A 26,121-nucleotide genomic window follows, 5' to 3' on the forward strand; every position below is an offset into this window, starting at 1 on the left:
CAGCATCAGGGATCTGGGTTCGATTCCCAGCGTGGGTCACTGTCTGTGTTGAGTTTGCACGTTCTCCCCAGTGGTTTTCCTCCGGGTGCTCCGGTTTTTCCCCCACAGTCCGAAAGATGTGCTGATTAGGTGCATTGGCCACGCTAAATTCTCCCTCAGTGTACCCGAACAGGCGCCGGAGTGTGGCAACTAGAGGATTCGCACAGTAACTTCATTGCAGTGTTAATGCAAGCCTACTTGTGAAATTAATAAACTTTAAAACAATGAACCCTTTCCTAATGCATAAAGTTGCACATGATAATCTAGAAAATCTTTGTGATTATTACAAAAGGGCTGAAGTTCATTTGAAATTGATTTGTTTAAATAATGTCAGTATTCCCAAATATGGAAAGTTTATCTTGATAATAGGAACACAAGACCCAATAAAAACTCAGTTATTGTGGCAAGTAATTGAATGATGCCAACCAGCAATGCTGATTTGCCAGTTGAATTCACTCCACCCTGTCCCAAAAATAGCATCTCCTACCACTTCTGCTCATATTCCAAAGATATTTTTATTCAAAATATAATTCAGGGTTTGTATCATTTTGAAGCATATCTTTGTTTCAGACTGTATCCAAGTTAGAGGAATGACAATGCGGTCAAATACTTTGTAATATTTGCATACTTAATATAGTCTATATAAACAAAGATATTGGATCTAATTTTGTTGTGATTGAAGTGGATTAGAACTCGAACCAAATGTGGAATACCTTGTTTAAACCCAAAGAGGATGTTTAATTCCACTGAATGCAGACTGTACTTTACAAACTAAACATTAAACCTGATCCAAGATCCACCTCAGAACTTGGTCTAAAACCCAATGAATTTGGAATTCAGGGCTATACAGATTTACAGACTTGTTTTCCCTCCTGAAATCAGAGGTACTCTCAATTGTAGCACACACTCTGGATTTTTTCTGATCTAAAACGGTTGTTACAAAGGGACTGATGCAAGAAAGTCATACGCTTTTTCTGTACCTGGCAGATATTGAAACCTGTGTTATTAGCAGTTTGGATTTCATTACTACAAAGAAATTTAAAGTTTAAAAGTTTAAAGTTCTTTGTAGTTATTTAAAACACAACATGTAGAAATTTAAAACATGACGGGTGGGACATGTGCTGAATTTGTGTAAAAACTGGAGTAAATCCTGCTGTTTTTTTCAGCGGGATTTTCAAACCGAATCTCCCACACTCTGTGCATCACAGAGTGCCCTGGTGTGAATCTCGCAAAAAATCAGTGGGCCTATTCCCGCTGGAGAGGCCGGCACCATTGCGCTGAGCGGGCCACAGTGCATGTGCCGATCTGTCAGCGCCAAGATCGGCGCATGCGCAGTAGCCCACACTGCCAGCCTCCCAATCGCTGGCCAGCCCTGCGACCACGCATCGCTGGCTGTGCACCCCCCCCCCCCCCCCCCCCCCCCCCACCAGCTGATCACTGGCCTCCCGGACGTGTCCAGGCCAGCCTCAAACCTCCCCCCCCCCCCGCCACCGGCCTGCCTCAATCTCTCCCCCCCCCCCCCCCCCCCCCCTCCCACCCGCGCAGTCCCTCCCGCCCCCACCACCTCAATGGCCGTCCTCAATCGTTGGCCTCCATCCCTCTGTCATCATCAAGTGCAGAGTGACAGTGGGCCTCCCATCCTCATCGATTTCCCCCCCCCACCAGAGGCTCTGCCCCCATGAGGCCCTGCTCCCTCTGGCCCCTCCCCCCTCAGTGGGCAGTGCCAAGGTACCCCCTGGGTATTGCCACTTTGCCCCTTGGGCAGTGCAGAGGGCCAGGCTTGCACTGCCAAGCTGACAATGACCAGGGGACACCCCTCTTTACCCCCGACTTCTTGGGGGTCTCCATGGCCCCCCCTCCACTCCAGCGGGGTCGGGCCACCAGCTCCCCATTAGTCGGGGTGGGGGGGGAACATTCCTGGTGTGGGGGAGAGGCTAGCGGGTCCGGAGACTTCAGTCCTGGGCCCGCGAATTCCATGGAAATGGCCATTTGAATAATTTATTTAGCTCTGCGCCGATTTCTGGCATGGAGCTGACGACGCCGGAAATCCAGTGGCCGGAGACACGCAGAGGCCATGGCGCCCGGCGGGAAACCCGCTACACGGCCTCCGTTTGAGTCTCCCAGGAGAATCACCCCCAACATCTAGAGTTTGCTTTTGCCTTGTGTAATTAAAATCTCCCTAACATGAAAAAATTAATAGACTTTGGGATAATTAAGTCACTAAAAATGTGACACTATGCAAACATAATATAAATTAGTTTAAAATTGTAAAGAAGTCTATTAGATGCTTAAAGAAACAATAACCTCATTTTTAAAAAAGTTCAGTGATCAGATCGATCAGAGAGTGATTCCTGAGCATTGCACAACTAACGCTGCTGTCATATTTCTGATTGCATTTATATTGGGTTCTATTGTGTTGTCACTTTTGTATAGAATTAGGACTGTTGTGCCAAACTTGTTGAGGGTGTTGGGGGTCCTCCCCGGCAGCTGCAGAGCCCGCGACAGATCCATGCTACCTCTTGTTGGAAGGCTCGCTGAACCACAAGACAATTAGGCAGCAGCCAGGTCAGTGGTGGGCTTTCCCCTCGGATTAAGACCCCAGGGAAGGGGAGATGGAAGTCAGTTCTTGTGCTCAGCAGCGCCACTGGGAAGGCAGTGGATGCTGCCAGAAGGACAGGCACCGGAGTCCCTGGATCGCAGGGGGACCCTGGCCACAAGTAAGTAAACACAGTAAGAAGTTTAACAACACCAGGTTAAAGTCCAACAGGTTTATTTGGTAGCAAAAGCCACAAGCTTTCGGAGCCTTTTACAAGTAAGTAATGCAGGAGGGGGGACGTTTCAAAGGGTGGAAGTCACAGGGACAGGGGTGCAAGAGGATCGGCAGCCAGGCCAGGGGTGTGCCCCTTGGTCCCTTCAGGATATTGCTGCTTTTGTCCTTTTTGGTGGTCGAGTTTATGGGAGGTAGAGATGTCTTTGGTTATTTATAGCACAGAAGGCTGTCATTTGGCCCGTTTGAGTCTGTGCCAGGTCGCCATGGAGCAGTCCACCCAGTTCCATTCCCCCACTCAATCCTTCAAGTGCCCGACCAATTTCATTTTGAAATCATTGATCGCCTCTGCTTCCACCTCATGGACAGTGAGTTCTAAGTTCTTACCACTTGCTGCATAAAAAAGTCCTTCCTCAGATCCCCTGGCCACACCTCTTTCCCAAAACCTTAAGTCTGTGTCCCATCGTTCCTGTACCACCAGCTGGCGGTAAATCTCCCCTCAATCTGCTTTGTTGCAAGGAGAACAACACTAGCTTCTTCAATCTAACCTTGTAACTAAAATCCCCCATCCATGGAAACATTCTGGTAAATCTCCTCTGCACCCACTCAAGGACCCTCATATTCTTAAGAAGCATGGAAAAAACTGGATGCAATGCTCTGTTGGCCAAACCAATGTTTTAGAGAGGACAGAGAGTAATGTGTCTCAAGTTGCTGATGATACAAAACTAGATGGAAAGCTAAGCTGGATGTGCTTGCATTGGAAGCAGTCCGCTTCACTAAAGGTTCACTAAATTAGTCCCTGCAATCAGGAGGTTGTCCAATGATGAGAAGTTGAGTAAATTGGGCTTGTATTCTCTGGAGTTTAGAAGGATGAATGGTGATCTCATTGCAACCAACAAAATTCTGAAGGGAAAGTTGAGAAAGGTCTGGCAGCATCCTTAGGGGGAGAAAATAGAGTTAATGTTTCAAGTCCATGTGACCCTTCTTCAGAACTAGAGAGGGAAAAATGTGATTATATACAAGAGGAGGTGGAACAGCTGGGGTAGTGGTTAGTGGGAGCTGGGAGAAATTGCAACTAAGATGTAGTGAAACTTAAGAACAAGTGACAGATGGCCCAATGCTGGCCTGTATTTTGCTATTTAAATTCTGAAGGGGCTTGATAGGGTGGATGTTGAGAGATTGAGGGACACAATCACAGGATAAGGGTGGATAATTTAGAACTGAGATGAGAAATTTCTTCATTCAAAGGATTGGGAATTTTTGGGTTGTTGATGCTCCTGGCTATATTTAATGCTGAGGTAGGCAGATTTTTTTGTCTCTCAGGGAATTAAGAGATATGAGGAGTAGGTGGTAAAATGGATTTGATTCCTAAGATCAGCCATGATTGTATTATGTTCTTATGGAGTGCCTTGATGGTTAAAGAGGTGTACCATTAGTCAGAGTATTCAGTGCTTGCTGTTATTCTAGCCATGGTGTTGATGTTACGAGCGGCATCAAGCTTCTGGTCACCAAGCTTGACCAGATGGAGCTCTCAAAAATGGTGATGCCATTGAAGGTCAGGCTGACATGGTTGGGTTTTGTCTTGTTGGATGTGGCTATTGTCTGCAACCTGGGAAGTGTAAATATCAATCTGAAATACCAGGTCCCTGGGGAACTGCAGAAGTACTTTTTTATAGCAGTGTAAGTATTTCAAGTTGGAGGTTCTCCTAGGTTTTCTTACTCATGGACACCCTTTAAATATATCAAATTAACAAGCAGCTATGTTGTATCCTCTAGCCAATGTCTTCTTCATCCTATCTGTACAGCACCATTATCTAAGTTTGATGGCTCTATGTCCTTTTATATGGTTTTCACCTGTTTTAGTCTCCCCAGAGGTTTTAGTTTCGAATCTCAGTTTCAGTCTTAGTTTCCTTAGAAACTGGCAGGGTCAGTTTCCTTTCTCAGTTTCCCTTTTCAGTTTCCATTTTCAATTAGGGTCTGTTTCAAAAAGTACAAGCTTTGCATCCACGGGTTCCATTACGTCACTCTAGACAGTGCATTCCGTATCCTGTCCGCTCGTCAATGTCCATCTGGAGTCTGCTACTATTCTGTTCAGTGTTTTCTACATTGCTAGATTTAATGAAAGGCAAATTTAGGGCTGATGTCACAGAATTCTTTATGAAAATAGACAGGAATAGATTGATAAACTATTACAAGCTATGCCTTCAATTAATTTTCTCAATACCTCCCTTGTAGTTAGGATTTCCATTTAATGGCATGACCAGATCAGAAAGGGTACAGATGGTTAGAATCATGTTCTGAGCTCTGATTTTTGTATTGCTGCTAAAAAAAACTTCTTTAATAAATTTAATACCAATTTCTACACATTATAAGATCGATTTTACTTCTAGATTAAAGTCAAGACATTTTATACCTGAAGTTAAGTATTTTAGAAATTTTTGAGTAGCTCTCTCAAAAAAATCCCAGAGTGCTCAGATTGAAATTAGATTCACAGCAATCTTAATCCCCGAATCTTTAAAATATGTCTAGTTGCCACATACCAGGCAGAATTTAATGCCCTCCCAAGACAGGTGCATTTAATTGAGTGGGAGAGTGCTGAATGGATAGCCTGTCATCTTCTTGTCTCTGTCCTGATTAGATCTGGAGCTGGAAGGCTCAGGGGTATCCTTCCTGCCTGGCTGCCAGTTGAGGCTGTTAATTGGGCAACAAATTATTGTCCAAGGGCCTCATCACACCAGCACTGGTGTTCTACCGGTGGTGGCCAGTGCATTCACCACACCACAGAGCAAACAAAGGAAACCCTAGTGGGTTTGCTTCAGCCTCTCAGTTGGAGGTGGAGGTCCATCATCGTCAGCCACAGTGCCTGATCAATGACCGGCATCGGGAAGGGGATGGGGACTGTAAGAAATAACCCTTGCCCTTGCTTCCTATCCACCTTCTGCTCCTGCACCCCTTCCCATGACCCCAATCCTGCCCTTACTCACCTGAGGCCTTGATCCCTTGCTGATTCTCGGCCTCTGGTGGGTGTATTTCTGGCAGTTACCATTTCCTCCCTAGAGACAAAGCCAGCAATCGAGAGCTGCTGGCCTCTGAATATCTGGCAGCTCTCGGGGTGGGGATTTCTGCCCCTGGGGTCCTGGAAACTGCAGGAGACCCACTGCTGGCTACGTCCGTGCCTGATTGACACTTAATAGGGTGGCCCTTCTCAAAGGAGGTGACATAGGGCTCTTTGAGACCCCAATCGCCAAGACTAAATTCCGTCCATTAAACCTCTGGATGAGGTTTCTGGATTAGTGCTTAATAATATTAGATCCCAAAAGCTTTTAACACAAATCTGTGCAAATTGAACCAAAAATACCTAACTGGGTCACAACAGGACTCACCCAAGATCAACTGACATCCCAGATATCTATTTTTTGTTTAAGTTTGGACCAGTCAGTTCAAAGGGAGTTGCTGACTAATACAAACAAATTCTTGTAAAATATGTGAAAATGCAAAGCAAAGCTTCCTGTGATAAAATATATTTTCATGTTTACCTTCATGATCGGCAGTGGTTAACAAAATTAAGATAATGAAAAGCCACCTTTTTGTAAATTTTCTCCTAAATTTCAGGTTTATCTGTGACATTGAACTGCCATATGCCACTCGTTACGTGCATATCTTTTTTTCCCCTGCCAGATCATATAACTAGATTTCATCTGTAACATAATCCTGGAATTTGGTGATGTTAAAAAACAAGTTTCAGCTTGTCACATACCTTCTGCATGCTTCCCTCATTACACTGATGTTGTTAAATCTCCCCAGGGATACCAACATGGTTTCCTTTTCCCCATATTGGGTCTGGATTTAACAGCGGTGATGGGGAGGATCTCGCCAGCTGGCTGGAGAGCTGATGGGAGCCGTGCGATGCCTCCTCTGGGGGGAGGCCGGCCGAATTAAGTGCCACTGAGGCACTTCCCTGGGATCAAGGAGCTGTGGAGGGGTGGAAGGAAAGCTGACAGCCAATCAGAGGCTGGCAACCCTGTTGAACAACAGCGCCACCACTAGTGGCTGCAGCCTGTGCGACACCCACCTGAGGCTTAGTATCATCGCTAGACCCCAGGCCACAGGTAAGTGATTGTGCTAGAAGTGTAGCAGGCGGGGGATTGGCAGCAAGGGCAGGAGTTGACTCTTACTGAGCCCACCCTCTTCCCCATGTAAGGTCCACAATCAGGTACTGCGTGGGAGATTGCATGCAAATTTGTTACAAGTTTGCTTCTGATGCTCCCCCTATGGTGAGACATCATCCACTACTATGTTAATACCAGCAGCAGGTGAATGATGCCCTTAAGTAGGCTGGATATTCGGCTTAGAGTTAGAAACCACGAATAGGACCATAACCCAACTTTTGAAAGTCAGGAACTCCCACAAGATTTTGGCCTCCAGGAGCCAAAGGTTCATAACATTTAAGAAGCATTTAGATGTGCAGTTGCGATGTTAAGGCATACAGGGCTATGGGCCAAGTGCTGGAAAATGGGATTAAAATAGTTGGGTGGCTTGACAGGCACAGACACAATGAGCCAAAGGGGTTTTTTTCTGAACCCTAAGACTCAAGATTAGACTGGAGTTGGACCCGTTGTCCTCTGAAGCAGGCATGAGGGCAGCAAATGAAACCTGCGGATATCAAGGCAGGCTGATTGGAAGATTCACCTTGATTCATTGGGACATTATCCATGTCCTGTACATGGTTAGGCCCCCTTGCCTTCCACATCCTTCAATCCCCACCCAATCTCCATACCCCTTCATATCCCTTCCATGAATCCTCCATACCCGCTCTAACGGTATCCATTATGTACAGAACCAATGAGCCATTGGCAATTCTGGCAAGTATTTGAAATGCTTCTGAAACTGACACACAATATACAGGCTTTGAAAATCTCCTTTGGAAAAACTGCTCATCTTAGAATCTCACTCTTACGGTGGAATATTCCTGTACCTGTCCCGCCCCCCACCATGGGAATCGTAGCGGGCGGGGGCAGACCATGCAAAGACCCATTGACCTCGAGTGGGAATTTCAGGCCTTGGGGTGGGCGCGGCTGGAAAATCCTGCTCTTAATCTTAATTGGACACCACTTAATCTTGTTCAAATGAACATTTAAGATGGAGATGATCAGCCCTGATCAAAATGAATGGCGGAGCAGGCTCGAAGGACCGAATGGCCTACTCCTGCTTCTAGTTTCAATGTTTCTATGAGAAAGAATTTCTTCTCTCAGAAGGACATTAATATTTGCAACTCTCTACCTCACAGAGCAGCGAAGACTAGGCGGAGGCTGCATCCAAGGTTGAGTTAGAGTTTTTTGAGCTACAGGGAAGTCAAGGGTTATGGGGGATAGGCAGGAAATTGGAGTTAAAACCAGATTGGATCACAACTGACATTGAATGGTCAAGCAGACTCGAGGAACCAAATGTCAATCTGTGCTCCTATTTCTTGCTTAGTATCAGCTTTTGTAAATGATCTACATTTCAAATATTTACTAGTACCAAATATGATTGGGTTTAAAAAAACACAAATATTTAAAATCAACATGCAAGAAGTAATGTAAATAATACTGGAATTCATTTTTGTATTATCATTTTGTCACTGTATGGTCACTTACAAATAAATGGTGCTTACAGTTCTTGCTCCACAAACACTAAGATTTGGTAAGCATAGTTTTTCAGTTAAGTGGCATGTTTTGATGGTTATCATGTCTTTTACTGCCTTGAAATTGCCTTTATAATTTTTATAAGTGTTGTAATGGTTAAAGATTGTGGGGAAATCTGTTGAGATTCATAAGCAGCTGACCTAAAAAGTCTGTGTCCACTCATCCAAGCTCTTACTAATAAAGCTTTTAGAGACTTAACTAATGAGGAAAACTTAACAGACCCATTGATGATGAGCCAAGTTTTTACAATCCATCTGTTCACAATAGGAACAAAACTTTATAACTAACTGCTATGAATTTAAATAATGGTCTTAGAAAGACAGGAATCTGGAACTATCTGTGCTTCAAAAAGACTGGTTCTACCCCTCATCTTTTGTGACTTGATTTATCCAATATAAAAACACATCGATTCTGCAATGGAAACTCATATTAGGCAAAATTAACACCAGATGAAGCTAGCATTAAAATGTTTGAGAACGAAAGTGACAAATGGAGGATATGACCGACCTGTTCCCCAAACAGATTGAAATGCTGATAGGATAGGGTGGCCGTTGTCTCCTGCCTTTTCAGCAGCACTCTTTGGGGAAAAGTGCAATTCTTGGTCAGAATTTTGTTCTTGGAAATTAAACAAAAATCTTTCAGTGCTCCAAAAATTAATGGAAGTTGATGATCTAGTTTGCAATGCATTTGGAAAACTAGTCTGCAAACTTGATGGTGCTTAACCAAATCCATGACTTCAGTTATTTTCAAACTGTGGAAAGCTTTTGTTGATTTCTCCAGGTCTATCTGTCTCTATTTTAACCTTTTAAATGTGTTTCTGCAAGTTTGTATTCATCCCTGCTCCTTTCTCCCTATAGTTTTTGTTCATGCTATTTTCTTCCCCATTCTTCTCACTTTCAATATGTTTGCTGATCCATGGGCAGGATTTTTCAGATACTGGGGTTTTCTGCCCTGCCACCTGAAGAGTCAATGCACCCCCGCTGATCACAAGCGTTCATCACTCGGGTGCAAATCCTCCTCAGAGAGCTGTTGGTCAATCTGACTGGCTGGCAGTTCTGTAGTTCCAGTACAGGCAGCATTGGCCAGGACTGGGGCTGCAAGCAGTCTCCAGATTCTAGATCCGAGAGAGAGAGGGGGGGGGGGAAGAGTGGGGTGGTGGTGGCATTTAAGGATCCAAATTGGGGAGAGGACAGATGGGCTGCCCTAGGCTTCGCCTGTTTCATGTAAAATTGTGGATAGGTCAGGGGCCGGTGAGACAGTAGCAGGAAGGCCACCTGGGGAATTTTCTGCCCTGTACTGGTACGATTAGCAAAGCATGACCTCGTGTAGTATTAGCTACGCATGTAGCCCATTATGAGAGATATATACCACTGACATTTCTTTCCCCGCTTCCCACATTCATACCACTGGTTGGATGGGGGAGTGGTTTGAAGGAGAGAGATGGTTAGTGTGCTCGGTAGGGAGAAGAGAGAGTGAAACCATCTCTATTCTCGTTCCAAAGTCAATTGATGTGAAGCAAAAGGGAGAAAGAAGCCCTTTTAACTGCACAAGTATCCATTTCCTCCAATTGCACCACAGCACAGGAAGCACCCTATCTGAGATTCTGTGGAACTAATGAGCTTTCCTTATGGATAAGATGATATAATTAATAAAAAACAAACTTTGCCATGCATTGCACCTCCCACGTGGTTATTAATATTGTTACTACAGTTTAATGTGCAAAGCTCTGATTGCTGTTTGTCTGAGAAGGAACATTTTCCAATGGCTCTACCCCACTCTCTCCCTTTTCTTCCACACTTCTCCCTGGCTCAGACCTTTAAACTTGCCTACTTTACAGCAGCTAAGTGCCATAAAAAGAGAGTGTGGTTTCACTGCACAGAAGAGCCTGTGCTACACATTTCTTAGCAGGCCTAAGTTGGAAACTTGGGTGAGAAATGTACAGCTCCCGACTAAGGTAAGACAAAAGAAGCGGGGTGGCATTCAAGCAGTGCTTGCCACTCCTTGGAGGTTCTGACCCCTATTCTATTGGCCCTACCACAGCCTCTGCTGAAGTAAAATTGTTCAGCATAGATTGGAGATGGAACCTAAGGTATTTCTTGGTAATACTAGAGTTAGGCTGAAAACCGCATAAGTTGGTGTTTTTGATGGCAATTAGCAGAAAGTCTAATTATAGTGAAATGTGTTGAATTGGGAAAAGAAGAGGAAAGCCAAAGATGTTTTTCCATGTGGGCCTCTGTTTAAAATACCCCAAATGACAACATCAGAGTCCATTTTACATATTTAAAGATGTCTGGCACCAGTTTACAGCAAATGTCCTTAAATTCACTGGACAGAAACTCCCAGGCTGGTGAGTTACAGTCTGCCATAGGAGTTTTCAGTCTACCCCAGGACTGCAGAAACAGAATAAGTGCACCTTTAGTAAGTGTGCTGACTTGTACAGTCTTTTAAACATGAATTTCCACAAACAAGCGGCACATCTCCAATGGCTAATGAGACATTTCTTAACTGAATGTACAATCAAACTAAAGACTTGGCTGAATAAAATAAATCTACTTTTGATAAACAATCATTTTATTAAAAAATGACTATTGGGGGGATTTTGTGCCCCCCATGTTGTGATTCGTAGTGGAGGGGGTGGCCCACCATTGACCAGTAGTGGGATTTTCTGGTCCTGCCACTGTTAATGGGGTTTCCTGTTGAATACACTCCCAGTTGCCGGAGAACCCGCTGGGGGGGGGTTTTACTGTCGATGGGACCAAAGGATCCCACCAGCGGGATTGGCTGGAAATTTTGGCTGCTGGGCGGGATTTTCCAGCCCTCCCCACTGAGGGATCTTCCAGTTTCTGAGTTTGAGCTGAGTGACAGATGGAGGGAGGCCAGCGATCAGGGCTAGCCACTGTGGGGGGGTGGGAGGGGAGGGTCAGCATGCTAGGGGGGTTGGAGCTGCATGGGGTTGGGTCGGGCTGCCAGTGGGGGGGCGGGGGGGGGGTGTATGGAGTAAGGGGGATCAGGAGACCAGGGGTGGGAGGGGACATCAAGGCGGACTGAGGGCGGGGGGAGTTCTTATTTAAATACATTTGAATGCATGAACCCCCTCACCACATGATCCTCCCCTCATTGAAAATTCAAACCTCGCCCACATCACGTCAGCAAGGTTTACAACAGCAATTTGAAGACCTGAATCTGTCGAGGGATCCCATGAGGGTGCAACGGTAAGTAAATTCCCTGTGGGGACCGGGGTCCCCGGGGTGGGGGGGGGGGTGGGGGGTGATGGCGGTGGCGGTGAGGACATGATGACATGCATGGCGTTAAGCATGCAACATTTCTACAATGGTGTCTAAATTATTTTTCAAAAATCACTTTCAGTGATTCACCAAAGTGGCTGAATGTTGGGGCTTATTGCTGGGTTCTGGAAGGCATGGGCTCATGACACTTGGCTGGAGTCCCAGATCAACGACATTGGTTGTAATTTTCCAAGAGATCTCTGCAAACATTATTGTTTGTGATTTGTCTTCATCTCTCTCATTTTCTCCCAACTTAGAACACTTTCTAAACATTCATGCATTCTATTCAAATGACTAAAGCTATCGGGAGTTCCATAAATCAGTGCAGTCCATCATGTATTTACTCATTTACTCTCTGATCTGCACACCACAACCACGCTGGTTTTCATTCAATGTAATTTTTACCTGAAGTACTTGAAATATTTCCCCTAATATTTCTTCAAAGAACCTTAACTTATTTAGCTATCTGACATGCTGCTCAAGTTTGGGATAATTTTGTACACTGAAGCTGGATGGGCTGCAGAACTGGCCTTCAGCGAACAAGGTTACTGTTCTGGGCAAATATATCAGGTCCACGACTGGTTTTTGAGAGAGGTTTGAGAGTCCAAGTAAGAACTTTAATGAAAGTACTAAAAACAGCGATGTAATTGAGTTGGTAAATTTGGTCATCTTATTGTGGAATGTGTGCTTTTGGAATTATGTATTTTGATTGCTATCTTATTTTGCACTTCGGAAATTTCAATAATGAAAGAAAAAGTGATTTTTTTCTAAGTAGCGTTTTGAATTATTCCGTTGATTTATCAACAAGTCTTCTAGTGAAGTTTTATTTCTTACTATTATAAAAATACATTGGGCGGGATTTTCCGGCCACCCTCGCTCCAAGGCAGGACAATTCCACCCGAGGTCAACGGGCCTTTGCGTGGTCTGTGTCCCACCCGCTCTGATCCCCGTGGCAGGTGGGATGAGAAAATTCCATCCCTTGTGTCATTTTGATGTTAATGCCTTCCATGATAAAATCATGACCCCAGAGGTATGGTTAACATGTACAGGAATTTAGCAGACTTTTAAATTTATGATTGGACTGTCCACCATGTAACTTGCTCATCTGCAGCTTGAACTCAAGCAAAAATGATACAATTAGTGTTTTCAGTCTACTTTGTAAGAATTTGAACAGCATTTGGCCTGCTTTACCAGTTTAAAGAGTCACGCATTTGTGGTAAATTAATCTGGATGCACCATTAAATGGAAATGGCTCTTAATGCTTTCTCAGTTTTTTTCAAGATCCCAGAATGCACTGCACACTATAAGTAGAACCTTTCAGTTCATAGTACAGTTAACCTTTAAAGACAGCTCAGCCACAGCTTGATTCAGTCGCTTTTAATCTGTTAGTGTTTGTTCTGGAATTCTAAGAACTTGTTTTCAAAGTCATTTCAGAAGTTGCCAGTCTCTGGATTTAGCTTAGTTTGGCAGCTATCTAGCTATATGCATTAGCTTTTTCGGAGGAAATAGTCATACATTGGTCAGACTTTGGCTTCCTGCAGTCCTGTTTACTGTGTGGGGAGTTGTGGGTACTGCATGGTGCAGTATGGTCGGTAGCCTGCCAAGGTCACTTCAAAATCACTTTTTCAAAGGAACATTCACTTTTTCAAAGATACATTTAGCTTCAGTGGAGTTTAGAGTATAGAGATGTCTTGTATTAAGACTAGTCAAAATTGCCACATTTATTCTGTTTATTTGATGTAGATTATGTAGCTTAGAATTTTTCAAATTGGTTCATGAATTCTGCTGAACATTGACAGACGCAGTTATTAGATACAACCAATACAAGACTTACCTTACCTCTCTCATCTTACCTTTGTAGTAAGGCCATCCTCTGTTGTGAAATATAGCACTACACGAGCACATTTGTAGTCCAGAGGCAAAATCTAATGCTCTGGGGACATGGGTTCAAATCCCTCCATGGCAGCTGGTGGAATTTAAATTCCATAAATAATTTTTTAAATCTGCAATTAAACGCTAATCTTTGTTACAGTGACCATGAAACCATTGTTGGTTGTTGTAAAAACCCATCTGGTTCACTAATATCCTTTAGGGAAGGAAATCTACTATCCTTTCTTGGTCTGGCCCACATGTGATTCCAGACCCACACCAATATGGTTGACTCTAAATGCCCACTCAAATGGCCTAGCTAACCACTCAGTTGGATGAAACTACCAGAAAGTCTATTAAAGTTAATGAAACTGGATGGACCATCCAGTATTGACCTAGGCAGTGGGCACCCACCCTATCGACCCTGCAAAGTCCTCCATACTAACATCTCACAGCTTGTGCCAATATTGGGAGAGCAGTCCCACAGAATAGTCAAGCAATAGCCTGACACCGTCATACTCATGGAATCATACCTTACAGACAATGTCTTAGATACCACCATCACCATCCATAGGTCTGTACTGTCCCACTGACAGGATGGACCCAGCAGAGGTGGCGGCGGCATAGTGGTATAATTTAGGAGGGAATAGCCCTGGGAGTCCTCAACGCTGACTCCTGACCCCATGACACCTTGTGGCACCAGCTCAAACATGAGCAAGGAAACCTCCTGCTGCTGCCGCCTGCAGATCTCTATTATAGTTATATGTAAATAAACGTTGCAGTTATTTATGTAACTGGTGAACAGGCTTTATTACAGAATCCCATTCCAGGAATGTCCACAACAATCTAAGTTGACATTCCAATGCAGGGGTCATCTTTCAGATGAGATGTTAAACCAATAAATATGTCTGTTCTCTCAGGTGAATGTAAAAGATCCCATGATCCTACTTTGAAGAAGAGCAGGGGAGTATTCCCCCTTTCCCGGCCAATCCCTCAGTCAACATCACAAAAACAGATTGTGGTCATTATCACATTGCTGCCAGCGGGAGTTTGCTATGTGCAAATTGGCTGCCATGTCTCCTACATTAGTAACTACACTTCCAAAGTAATGTGTTGGCTGTAAAGCACTCGGGATGTCCGACACTCATGAAAGGCTTTCTTTACCAAGTGGCACAGCATTTAATGCCAGTAAAATTCCTTTGATGGATCTGTTCCAAATATAATTCTTTTCTTTGAACTTGTATATCGTTGAACTAATTGTGCTGACAGATTTCTTTCCACACTTTTGTTCTGTACATGAAAATCATTGATGTTTGTTTCTTCCTTTGTTAATGTAAGGCAGGAAAAAGCAGCTGATAAATCTCAATATTAGTTTAAACTGTAGATCTTGTCATTCATTGGTCAGTGGGGCTTTCTTTGTGTGGATTGATGTACTCTGAACGGACTAAAACATGTGTCAGCATGATAAAGGTGATGACTTCAACTTACAGTAAATTTTCAAAAGTTATATATTTCTGATAACCTTTTACCTACTCCGCTGAAAGAATACAGAGGTTGGCAGATTGGTTGCGGTTTAATAGTTTTTGGGAACATGAGTAAGCTAAATTGTGGCTCCCCAAAGTAATTGTTTTGTAACAGATTTTGTTTTGTTTGAATTAATCAGTTTTAATTCATTTTAAAATATTTATTGCATTAACCCTTTGTAAATGAAGTTAGGACGATGACTCTGAAAATATTGCACGTCTTATTGTTGTTTTGAAGCTACACAGACGTATAGTACCCTATTTAAATTGCAGTGACCTAGCTGCCATCATGTATAGGTTTGGTGACATAGGGTGGGATTTTATGGTCTTTTCCTGCCAGAGGGATCTTCCGGTCCTGTTGAAGGCAATCCCCTCATGGTGGGTTCCCTGGCCGACAAGAACGGAAATGGCCATTGACTTTGGCGCAACTGTAAGCCAGTGGCAAGCCACTGATGCCGGAAAACATGCCACAGGAGGGCCGGAAAATCCCGGCCCTATCTCAGTTGAATAGCGCATATCAAATAGTCCAAAATCGTTAATAATACAAAAGTAAAATACTGCCAAAGGTTTGGTCATAGAAGGCATTTAATTGGGAAGGAAGTTGATGTGTGGGAATCCTGACTTCTTTCTGCCTCTGTCCCAATTAAATCCTGGGTGGGAAGGCCTGTAAACGGCCTTCCCGCCCTACAACCACTGCCCATTTGAAGACCTCATCCCACTGTCACTGGTATTCACCCACCGTTCGAAGTCACTCATTGCCTGCGCAGTGAGGAGCGGGGTGACAGATGGCCAGACAGTGCCAAGCAGACGGGGAGGATGACAACTGAATACACCCCAGCTTTGTATACATACAAAGGCTTCTGGCATTATAAGAGCCTGAAGGAAGCTACATGTGATTAAAGTTTCCACTTTTATTTTGAGTATTATTAATTTCATGACATCAGAAGGGGGAAGCCCGCTGAGAGCCACTCAGCTGTCCTTGCTGTCATCCACCATTCCCCCACAAACCACACCCCTTAAACCCCTTCCGCCAGCACTCACCTATGACCTGGATCTGTCAATGATCTTGTTCCCCAAGGGCGCTGCTGAACAAAGCAAAGCTATTGGCCTTTGATTGCTAGCAGCAAAAAGCAGGCAACTCATGTGGGTGAGACTTCCACCCCGGGGGCCCTTGACCCCGGTGGAGGCCCACTGCTGCCCAGTTAAGTGTCTGACCTCTGTCATCTCCATTAAATACCGCCCAATGTTTCAGGTTGATTGCCCTTTTTCTAAGAGTCTAAAACAGTTTGTCTAATCGAAGAGAAGTTGTAACATATGGATTAAATTTAAATGTTTTAACTTGAAGTCTTAAGGTAATGCTTTGGGATGGGTGTGTTTCATATTAGGGCATCATTTAAGGTAAATATGTACTTAAACCATGAGACTATCTTGCTATGCTATATATGATAGCATATGATCATTTATTTTTTTTACTTGCTTACTATGAAATGTATAATTTCATTCGTATTTCTGAAGTCTACTTATTCTACTTGGAATTCTACATTGGAATCTGTTAATATTTTTTAAGCAATTATTTGGATGTGAAGATTACCTGAGGGAATTCCAGTTTTATTGTTATTGTGAATCTGTGGAATTCTCTACCACAGAAAGCTGTTGGGGGCCTGTTCGTTAGATATGTTCCAAGAGGGAGTTGGATGTGGCCCTTGCGGCTAAAGGGATCAAGGGATATGGCGAGAAAGTGGGAGTGGGATACTAAAAGTGCATGATCAACCATGATCATATTGAATGTTGGTACAGGCTCAAAGGGCCAAATGGCCTGCTCCTGCACCTATTTTCTATGCTTCTATGTTTCCATCACAGTTTGTCTACAACTGAAATTTGAAAGTTGACAGACAAAAAGGACATTATTGTCCCTTGTAATTGCTGATTTGAACCTGTGCACGTAAATAAAAAAAGCATTGTTCTGTTCCTGAAGAGGGAAGAAGGAGAAAATTGGTTAACTGATTTTTTTCCACATCTCTTGACATAATTGGCAGTAACATGTAAGGACTCTCGGCCTCTTGGGATCTGACTTTGGTGCTCATAGATAGGTAAATGGATGGCTATTTTGATCAAGCATAGCTAATTTTGAATAGTGTATATTTTATGTGGAAAATAGAAAAGAAAATAGGAAAATCTACTGACATTATTGGTTGTAACAATTGCCAAACATAACATCAGGATGGCTGTGTGATCTGGTGCTTCCAGGTTATCTACCTTGGGTAATCAAAGATGTGCACTTCCTGACTTTCTGTGGAAGTGGGTGGAGGATTAGAGGCTATAAGCCTGTAATTTTCTAAATGTGGGCCCAAACACTCACACCATGTTGCAAAATCAGACTTCCAACCTCTTCCTAAACAGCATCCCTAAACAGGAAAGCATGGAAAATCGGTGCTGAAAATCTATTGGTTATTTTTTAAAATGCCAACAGTTTCGCCTTCTGCATCTAGGCCCCTAAGGAAATGAAATTTAAATGTTGACAAACAGGAAGGAATGTCATTCTCCTCTGTAGCTTGAGTTGAGTTTGACCAGAGAATATCCAAAGTAGTAGAGAAGAGATTACCATGAAGAGAATTTTAAGTTCGCAACTGAGGTTTCACTTTTTCTTCATAATTGTATAAAAATTCTAATTTTGTAACTTTCTAAAGAACTGGTATTTCAATTAAAGCATTTATTTCCTTCTAAACAGCATAGTTTCAATTCATAGTTCAAACTCTGTGTCATAAGATAAATTTTAGTTGAACTAAGACTAACATAACTATACCTTTTACAATGAACTACTGTTAGCATATCGCCCATAAAATTGTTCAGTGTTGGAAGAAAAGTGATCACTAGAAGGATTAGGAAAGAATTTTAGCGTAGAAGTGATATTAACAGACAAATGCATAATGGACCGAATCTTCCATGCAGAGGCAGATTGCCAATCCGATCCTATTTTCTTATCTTAGGCTGGAGCTCCACATTTCTCAACCCAGGCCTGCTAAGAAATGTGGAGCGTAGCTGCTCCAGGAGGACTTCAGTACAGTATAGAAATGTCAGGGCATGTGAAGCCATGCCTTTTTATAGCACTAGCTGCCATATTTCAGTTTGTTTAAATGTCCCCGTCATTTGACAATCTAGAAAAGTTAAGGGTGTAAGGTAAGTGAGTGAGGAGTTAGGGTGATTGAGGGTTCGGGGGAGATGTACCGTAGTCAGGCAGGCAGGGGGGTGAGAGAGGAGTAATCGGGGGTAGTTGGGTGGTGTCAGTGGTGGGGAGTTTGTCAGTGGTCAATGGGGTTGGGGATAGTTGAGTGGCTATGGGGATTAGTCAGGGGGTTGGGCGATAGTTGAGTGGTCAGTGGTGATTGGGGGTGAGGTAACCTTTGAAACATATGAAGAACAGTCCTCCCACCCATCACCCTTGGTGAAAAGATATTGTGGCCATGTCTCTCCCAAGTCAAATATGCCCCTTATAAAGCCTTTGTTGTCTACTACTGCTTCAAGCTCAGTTTATGACAACGCCACTCTCCCCGTCCGCCTTTTCCAATTGTATTGAAGTCATATTTTGAAAGAGCTTTTTTGGGACGCTATCAGCAGAAGGGAATCTAGTTTACAATCAGCTACAAATTCAATCCAGTGCCTTTGTTGTAGGTTGTCTTTCCTCGCTCTGTTTGTCTACTCAAAGAGAACCAATATTAAAAGTAATAGGAAGGAGACTCATTTGGGGGAGGAAAAAGACTGGAGAGGAGTTATCTCAGGGGAGTGCGAGGAAATATGACATTAGAAAAAGAGAGCAAGGCAGAATGCTGCAAGGAAGATGAAAAGAAACCAGATCCTGAAACGGCAAGAAAATCTATCAAAATGGGTTAAACAGTAGGCAATGTTAGTTTGAAAATATGTTATTTCAAATATGCCATCACATACATTAGAAAGTGTGTCAGGGCTGCAGCACAACTTCAGATTGTAAAGTTAGATTATTGTGTATACGTATGTAAGAGATTGTAATAGGTTTGGATCCTTATGGATCTTCACTCTACATTAAACTTTGATTTGTGGCTTTCCTGTTGGTGTCATGATTTGTCAGATACCTTTAAATAATAGAATTACACAATTAGGAAAATTCATTTTACCATTTTTGCTACATCAATCAATCTACCTTACTGTTTTCGCATGCAAGATATTTTGTGTCATTACCGCATGGCTAAAATATTTTATTTCTGTGTAACTTCTAAGGAATATTTGTCTGAAAATAAGTTTTTGTAGTTCAGCATACAACAGCTGTTGAAGTGTAGACAGCTTATGTTGCAGCGAAACTTGATATAACTAAGAACGTTTCCAAGCCGGCGATTAATGTAAATTTGGAATAGTTGTTATGAATAATCTACCAAGGGGTTTATCACTAGACACTGTCAGTGGAAACTGTTCAGTCAGCTTACAGATTGGTTGCACTTGCTTTCATCTGTTGTAACTCAATTCGAGGTTGTGACTTGTCACCTTTTAAGGTGGAAACAAAATGACGTTTTAATGGCCTTGTTAACTTTGATCATTTTCAACATTTCTGTTCTGCTCTTGTGATACATTACGAATTGCTTTAACAGAATCTGGAGGCCTGAATCAGAGAATTGTTTTTATAGCCCTGTTGCTGTGGCAATTCTCAGCCTTCCATGAAACCATCATCTCCTGGGAAACAGAAACTTGTGCAGCTGTCTTTGGCCTATTGACATCAAGTATGTCTATTGTGGGGCCTCTGAAGAAAAGTTTCTTCTGATTTTGTTGCCATTATCTGAGTAGAATGGACAAACAGAATCTTTACTGAGTAGAGGAAATAACAGAAAATAACCATAAATCTTTAAGTGATTAGCACTAATTTTGATGTCTTTGTAGAATTGTCATACACTACTTTTAAAAAAGCTTGTTAATGTTGTTTCCCCTTCAATCAAAAAAAGGCAAGTAAACATTTTAAAATATCCTCAAAATGTTTACATGGTCTTTATATTTCCTGATCTTTTGCTTTCCCCAATAAGCACACATATGCTCTGTAATGCTTACCACATCTCTAATCCTTGGGACTATGCAATTTGAAATCGTAATTAGTATTGTGAACCTAAACCGTTTTGTCTAAATGGTTGTAACTTTATGATCAAATAAACAAGAAGTTCATATTCGGGGTGTACCTCTTGGGAGTGAAAGCACTACAGAATTTGATTTTGTTGTGGCCCTTAATTTGCATTGCATAATATACTCTTCACTGATTCACGAAAATACTATTTAGCTGGCAGTGAAAATGGTTAGCTGAGAAGACAGACCTTGTCTGGATGAATGGAGGCTTTTCAGACAGTTCCCTTTGGGACAGCTTTGAAAACTCAAAGCAGCAGATTAATGCAGCCAATGCCAGATGACCAGCACTACAGTGTATAATTTTCAACATATTAGCTTGAGAGCATAGCTTTCCTGAACGCTGTTGTTAATTCAAAACTTGGACATTTGCCTATGACAGTTATTGTATGTTAGTACTATAATTGCATGTTAAAACTCCTAAATAGTAATTATTCAATTACCATTTCATGCAACTACACTCAAATGGTTTTATATGTTAAGAATGCACCAGAGAGTAATAGGCCAGAATTCGCCAATCTCGTGTGCCGCACCACCGCTGCCAGTGAGAACAGAGAATTTGGTGCTTAGCCAAAACTCCAGTCACTGCAGTGGGACCCGAGAATCACAGCCATGGACGAGGTCAGGGAAATTCCACCCACGGAATACAATTACATAGAACAGTACAGCACAGAACAGGCCCTTCGGCCTACGATGTTGTGCCGAGCTTTGTCTGAAACCCAGATCAAGCTATTTCCTCCCTATCATCCCGACGTACTCCATGTGCCTTTCCAATAGCTTCTTAAATGTTCCTAAAGTTTCTGACTCCACTATCCCTGCAGGCAGTCCATTCCACACCCCAACCACTCTGAGTAAAAAACCTACCTCGGACATCCCTCCTATATCTCCCACCATGAACCCTATCGTTATGCCCCCTAGTTACCGCTCCATTCACCCGAGGAAATAGTCTTTGAACGTTCACTCTATCTATCCCCCTCATCATCTTATAAACCTCTATCAAGTCTCCTCTCAACCTCCTCCGCTCCAAAGAGAAAAGCCCAAGTTCCCTCAACCTTTCCTCATAAGACCTACCCTCCAAACCAGGCAGCATCCTGGTAAATCTCCTTTGCACTCTTTCCAGTGTCTCCACATCCTTCTTGTAGTGAGGTGACCAGAACTGCACACAATATTCCAAATGTGGTCTCACCAAGGTCCTGTACAGTTGCAGCATAACCCCACAGCTCTTAAACTCAAGCCCCCTGTTAAAGAACGCCAACACACTATAGGCCTTCTTCACGGCTCTATCCACTTGAGTGGCAACCTTCAGAGATCTATGGATATGAACCCCAAGATCTCTCTGTTCCTCCACATTCTTCAGAACCCTACCCTTGACCCTGTAATCCACATTTAAATTTGTCCTACCAAAATGAATCACCTCGCATTTGTCAGGGTTGAACTCCATTTGCCATTTTTCAGCCCAGCCCTGCATCCTATCTATATCTCTTTGCAGCCTACAACAGCCCTCCACCTCATCCACTACTCCACCAATCTTGGTGTCATCAGCAAATTTACTGATCCACCCTTCAGTCCCCTCCTCCAAGTCATTTATAAAAATGACAAATAGCAGAGGACCAAGCACTGATCCCTGTGGCACTCCGCTGGTAACCGGTTTCCAGTCTGAAAATTTTCCATCCACCACCACCCTCTGTCTTCTGTTAGATAGCCAGTTACCTATCCATTCGGCCAAACTTCCCTCTATCCCACACATCCTTACTTTCTTCATAAGCCGACCGTGGGGGACTTTATCAAACGCCTTACTAAAATCCATGTATATGACATCAACTGCACTACCTTCATCTACACACTTAGTTACCTCCTCAAAAAATTCAATCAAATTTGTGAGGCAAGACTTGCCCTTCACAAATCCGTGCTGACTATCCCGGATTAAGCTGCATCTTTCTAAATGGTCGTAAATCCTATCCCTAAGGACCTTTTCCATCAACTTACCGACCACCGAAGTAAGACTAACCGGCCTATAATTACCGGGGTCATTTCTATTCCCTTTCTTAAACAGAGGAACCACATTCGCCACTCTCCAGTCCTCTGGCACCACCAATTCACATTGATTCTGTGCCACATAATGGGTTCCCTACCTGGTGGGTTGGCCACCAATGTCGGAAACATCTCAACAGTGCAGTAACATTTCTGAAAGAATCGCATTGCCATGGCAAGAGACCTGGGAGCAGTGACATCCATTTTGGTTTGTGAATCATGTGAAGGGTTGAGCATCTTTACAATGAGAAGGATGGTAAACTTCATTTGCAATACAATACTGCATCAGTAACATTCTTGATCATTTATATGTGGTTTCTTAAAAGCAATTAAAATTTAAAATAGGATGTTTTTTGCAAAAGATTTGCCTAGTTCATGTAGCGCAGCTGTGTGAAAAGAGTCACTGCACAACTGTCTTAAGATCCTTTTAAAAAATAGGGCAGAAGTAATATAATGATTTTAATAGTATCTTGGTTTGCGCAAATCATAAATGAGGGATGTAATATATGAAAAATAAAGCTTACAATTCTATTTCCAACCTCTTAAAAGTCTGTTGCTAGATTTTTCTGAGGTTGGACTCCATATGTCGTACCTCACCATGACAGTTCACCTCCCCTCAACCACTGCCTCAGCTCATCTACTGCTGAAATGCTCAACTATACCTTTATCACCTCTATACTTGATTACATCAATGCTCTCGTGGCCCTCTTCCTGTTCTCCAATATTCAGATCAGCCAAAACTCAACTGCCAATATCGGGTTTCACAAGTTCTGCTCCCTTGATGTCTTCCTGTCACTGCAGCTTCCTCCAGCCATACAACTCCCCAGCTCTCAACTTCTCTCTCAACTTCCCCATTCTTCCAACCCTAGTCTTTTATGCATTTTTCCTCCCTTTAATCTACAAATCATGCTTGTGCTTTCAGCCCTCAATGTCCTGCACTCTAAGGTTCCCTCCTTAAACCCCCCTGCATAAACATTCAGATCATCCTTTCTAAGGTTCTGCTTAAAATCCAAAACTTCTGGTCACTCTTCCTACTTTCGCCTCCTCCTGGGCATCCATTTCTCTTTGAATTTACCCCTATGAAGCATTTTGGGATTTTTTTGCACTAAAAGGACTATGGATGGAATTTACCACCCAACCCACCATAAGTTTCGCGGTTGAGGGAGACTGCCTGCCATTGGCTGATGGTGAGAAAAGAAAGCTCAGAGGCGATTTGAATGAGGTGTTCAAAATCATGAGGGATCCAGACAGAGTAGATAGGAGAAAACTGTTCCCACTCGTGAAAGGATTGAGAACGAGAGTGTGCAGATTTAAATTAATTAGTAAAAGAACCAGAACACTATTAGAAAAAGATTTTCATGCAGCAAATGGTTAAGGTCTGGAATGCACTGTCTGAGAGCATGATAGAGGCCGGTTCAATCAAGGCAATCAAAAGACTGTTATCTGAGAAGGAGCGGTATGCAGGGTTATGGGGTGAAGGTGGGAGAATGGCACTAAGTAAACTGCTTATCTGGAGAGGTGCTGCAGACATGAAGAAACCCCTGTGCTGTAAAAGTGCTGTGATTTTGTGAAATCACCTTAGCATTATTCTGGTTCGTAATTAAAGTAACTGAACCAAGAATATCTTTTCACTTTTGTACCTAACCTTTTTGCCCCTTTACCTTTTGAACTAGGAGCAGAAAACTTTCTCAACACATAATGCTGAAGCTAAATGCTATATCTTAGTTCTTGTAGGAGACAATACTGGTTGAAAGCACTATTGATCTTACAAAAATCTGGATCGGGTCGTGTATAATTATTAACCATTCACAAAGATATTCAACAATTAGGCTGACAGCAGATATAGGGTAGTTCTGGTTCACTAAATGTGCACTATTGCATCAGTAATGAAAGTAGTACAAAACTGTGTAATGAATGGCTACATGAAAGAATATCTGTGCAATATTTGGGAGCAAAATAAGTGATGGCATTTCTTTTTCTCTTCTCCAAAGGTGACACTGAATTTGAGACCCATTTTCTCTGTAAAAGTCCATCAAAAGCCTTTGGTTTTTGTGCTGAATTCTCCCAGACCTGTGCTATGGATCATAAAGGCTGAAAGACTGGCACCTGGAGTACGACGTTTGTTCCATGTAAGTTGAAAGATTCCTGTAATTTGACATGAAGGTGAACTCTTAAAACAAACGCAGAAAACCATTGCACGTAACAAGAAGAAAGTAGATACTTGTACGATGCTGAACAATTAATAGAAAAAATGCTAATACTGTTACAAACTGTTAGTGATTATCTAAATAGAAATTATTTTGACTTTAGTTCCACATAAATAACCTTTTGGTGTCAGGTTAAAGTGATAGAACATTTTGCAGGTGTTCAGTGTTGGAGTTCAATGTATAACATGTGCTAGTGGTGGAAACTTTACCCAACAGATGACACTGGGCAATCCAGCCACAAATTCAAAACCTTGTCCTGTCCAATATCCCCTGTTGCTGATCTGAACTTGGGGGGGAAAAAGATTGCTGCCGTTGTTTCCAAAGTTATAGCATGGACAAGATCGGTTCCAAGTAACAATGGAGTGATTTTTACCTGTTGTTTTTCATTACTTCAATATTAATTTGAAACTGTCCTTGAAGCTTTGACTATCTTCATCTGTGAGGTATATCTATGTTATGTTATCATAGTATAATCGTTTTGGACATTAAAAAGAATTCCTGAGAAAATCCAACCCTGCAAATGGCAATGGTTTAATTCTCACGTATTTACCAATCTCAAGGCTGAGTTCATGATCTTGTGGTGCTCAAACCAGATTGGTAAATCGTTTCAGAAGAGAAGTTCAGATGTATGAATGAATGTTTTGGGACACCGAATACCCAAAAAAATATCCTTTGGAGAATTGGGTCTTTTCAATTTGGAGTCCTTGATTTAAATCCAATGCAAACTAGTACTTTTTAAAAATCTCTTTCTGCTGCAAGATTTCTATGTGAAATAAATTTGAGATACAATGGTTAATTACGCAAGTTAATTAAAGACAAATGAGAGAAATAGAAATACAGAGCTTAATTATATAGCACCTCATCACATCTCATATGTCATAAACACTTCAATTAAATGAATGCTTTGGAATGTATTCACCGTTGCTATGCAGGTGAATTTGGTGATTATTTTGAAATGCTCCACACCCAACAATGGGATAAATGCTTTTGGTTTTGCTGGTGCTGGTTAAGGGTACAGTATTCGCCATGACAATGGAAACGATCTGCTCTTCTGTAATAAAGTGCTGTAGGATCTCTAGTAGCTGCCCAAAGACAGTATTGCATTGAAATGTAAGTCTAGACTCTGTGCTCAAGAACAGAAGTGAGACTGGAACCTCTACAGCCTTATGATTTCAAGAAACAAGAATGCTGTCAATTGAGCCAAGTTGACAATGTGTTCTTCAGAGGCTTGGAAAGCATCTGGCAGTTATGTGATGAAATTGGGTACCTAAAATACAGAAGTAGATAACTTTCTAGTAATCACAGCCTCCCTTTGTGCAGGAAAGGAATAAAATTTGCAGATTCCCATTTAGTTTAGTAACTTCATTAAGTATACTTTATATGGCATCAAACAAAAAATGACATTACTGTAAGAAGTTTTATGACCATCTCCAACAAGAGAGAATCTAATCATCTCCGCTTAACATTCAATGCCATTATCATCACTAAAACCCCACTATCAACATCCTGGGGTTACCATCGACCAGAAACTGAACTGAATCAGCACATAAATAATGTGGCTGCAAGAGCAGATCAGAGGCTTGG

At 42.4% G+C, this 26,121-nt stretch overlaps 1 protein-coding gene across 2 annotated transcripts in view; it reads left to right on the forward strand.

Annotated features, from left to right (window-relative positions):
• Positions 1-26,121, forward strand: part of tgfbr3 (transforming growth factor, beta receptor III) — a 154,520-nt gene that overhangs the window by 47,522 nt on the left and 80,877 nt on the right. For both annotated transcript variants that reach the window (XM_078218895.1, XM_078218896.1), the window contains exon 4: positions 24,322-24,459. In XM_078218895.1, the coding sequence (XP_078075021.1) occupies positions 24,322-24,459 (138 nt within the window). The remainder of the gene's footprint in view (positions 1-24,321; positions 24,460-26,121) is intronic.

The sequence above is a fragment of the Mustelus asterias genome, chromosome 8, assembly GCF_964213995.1.
Source record: "Mustelus asterias chromosome 8, sMusAst1.hap1.1, whole genome shotgun sequence".
In the NCBI taxonomy this organism is placed as follows: Eukaryota; Metazoa; Chordata; class Chondrichthyes; order Carcharhiniformes; family Triakidae; genus Mustelus; species Mustelus asterias.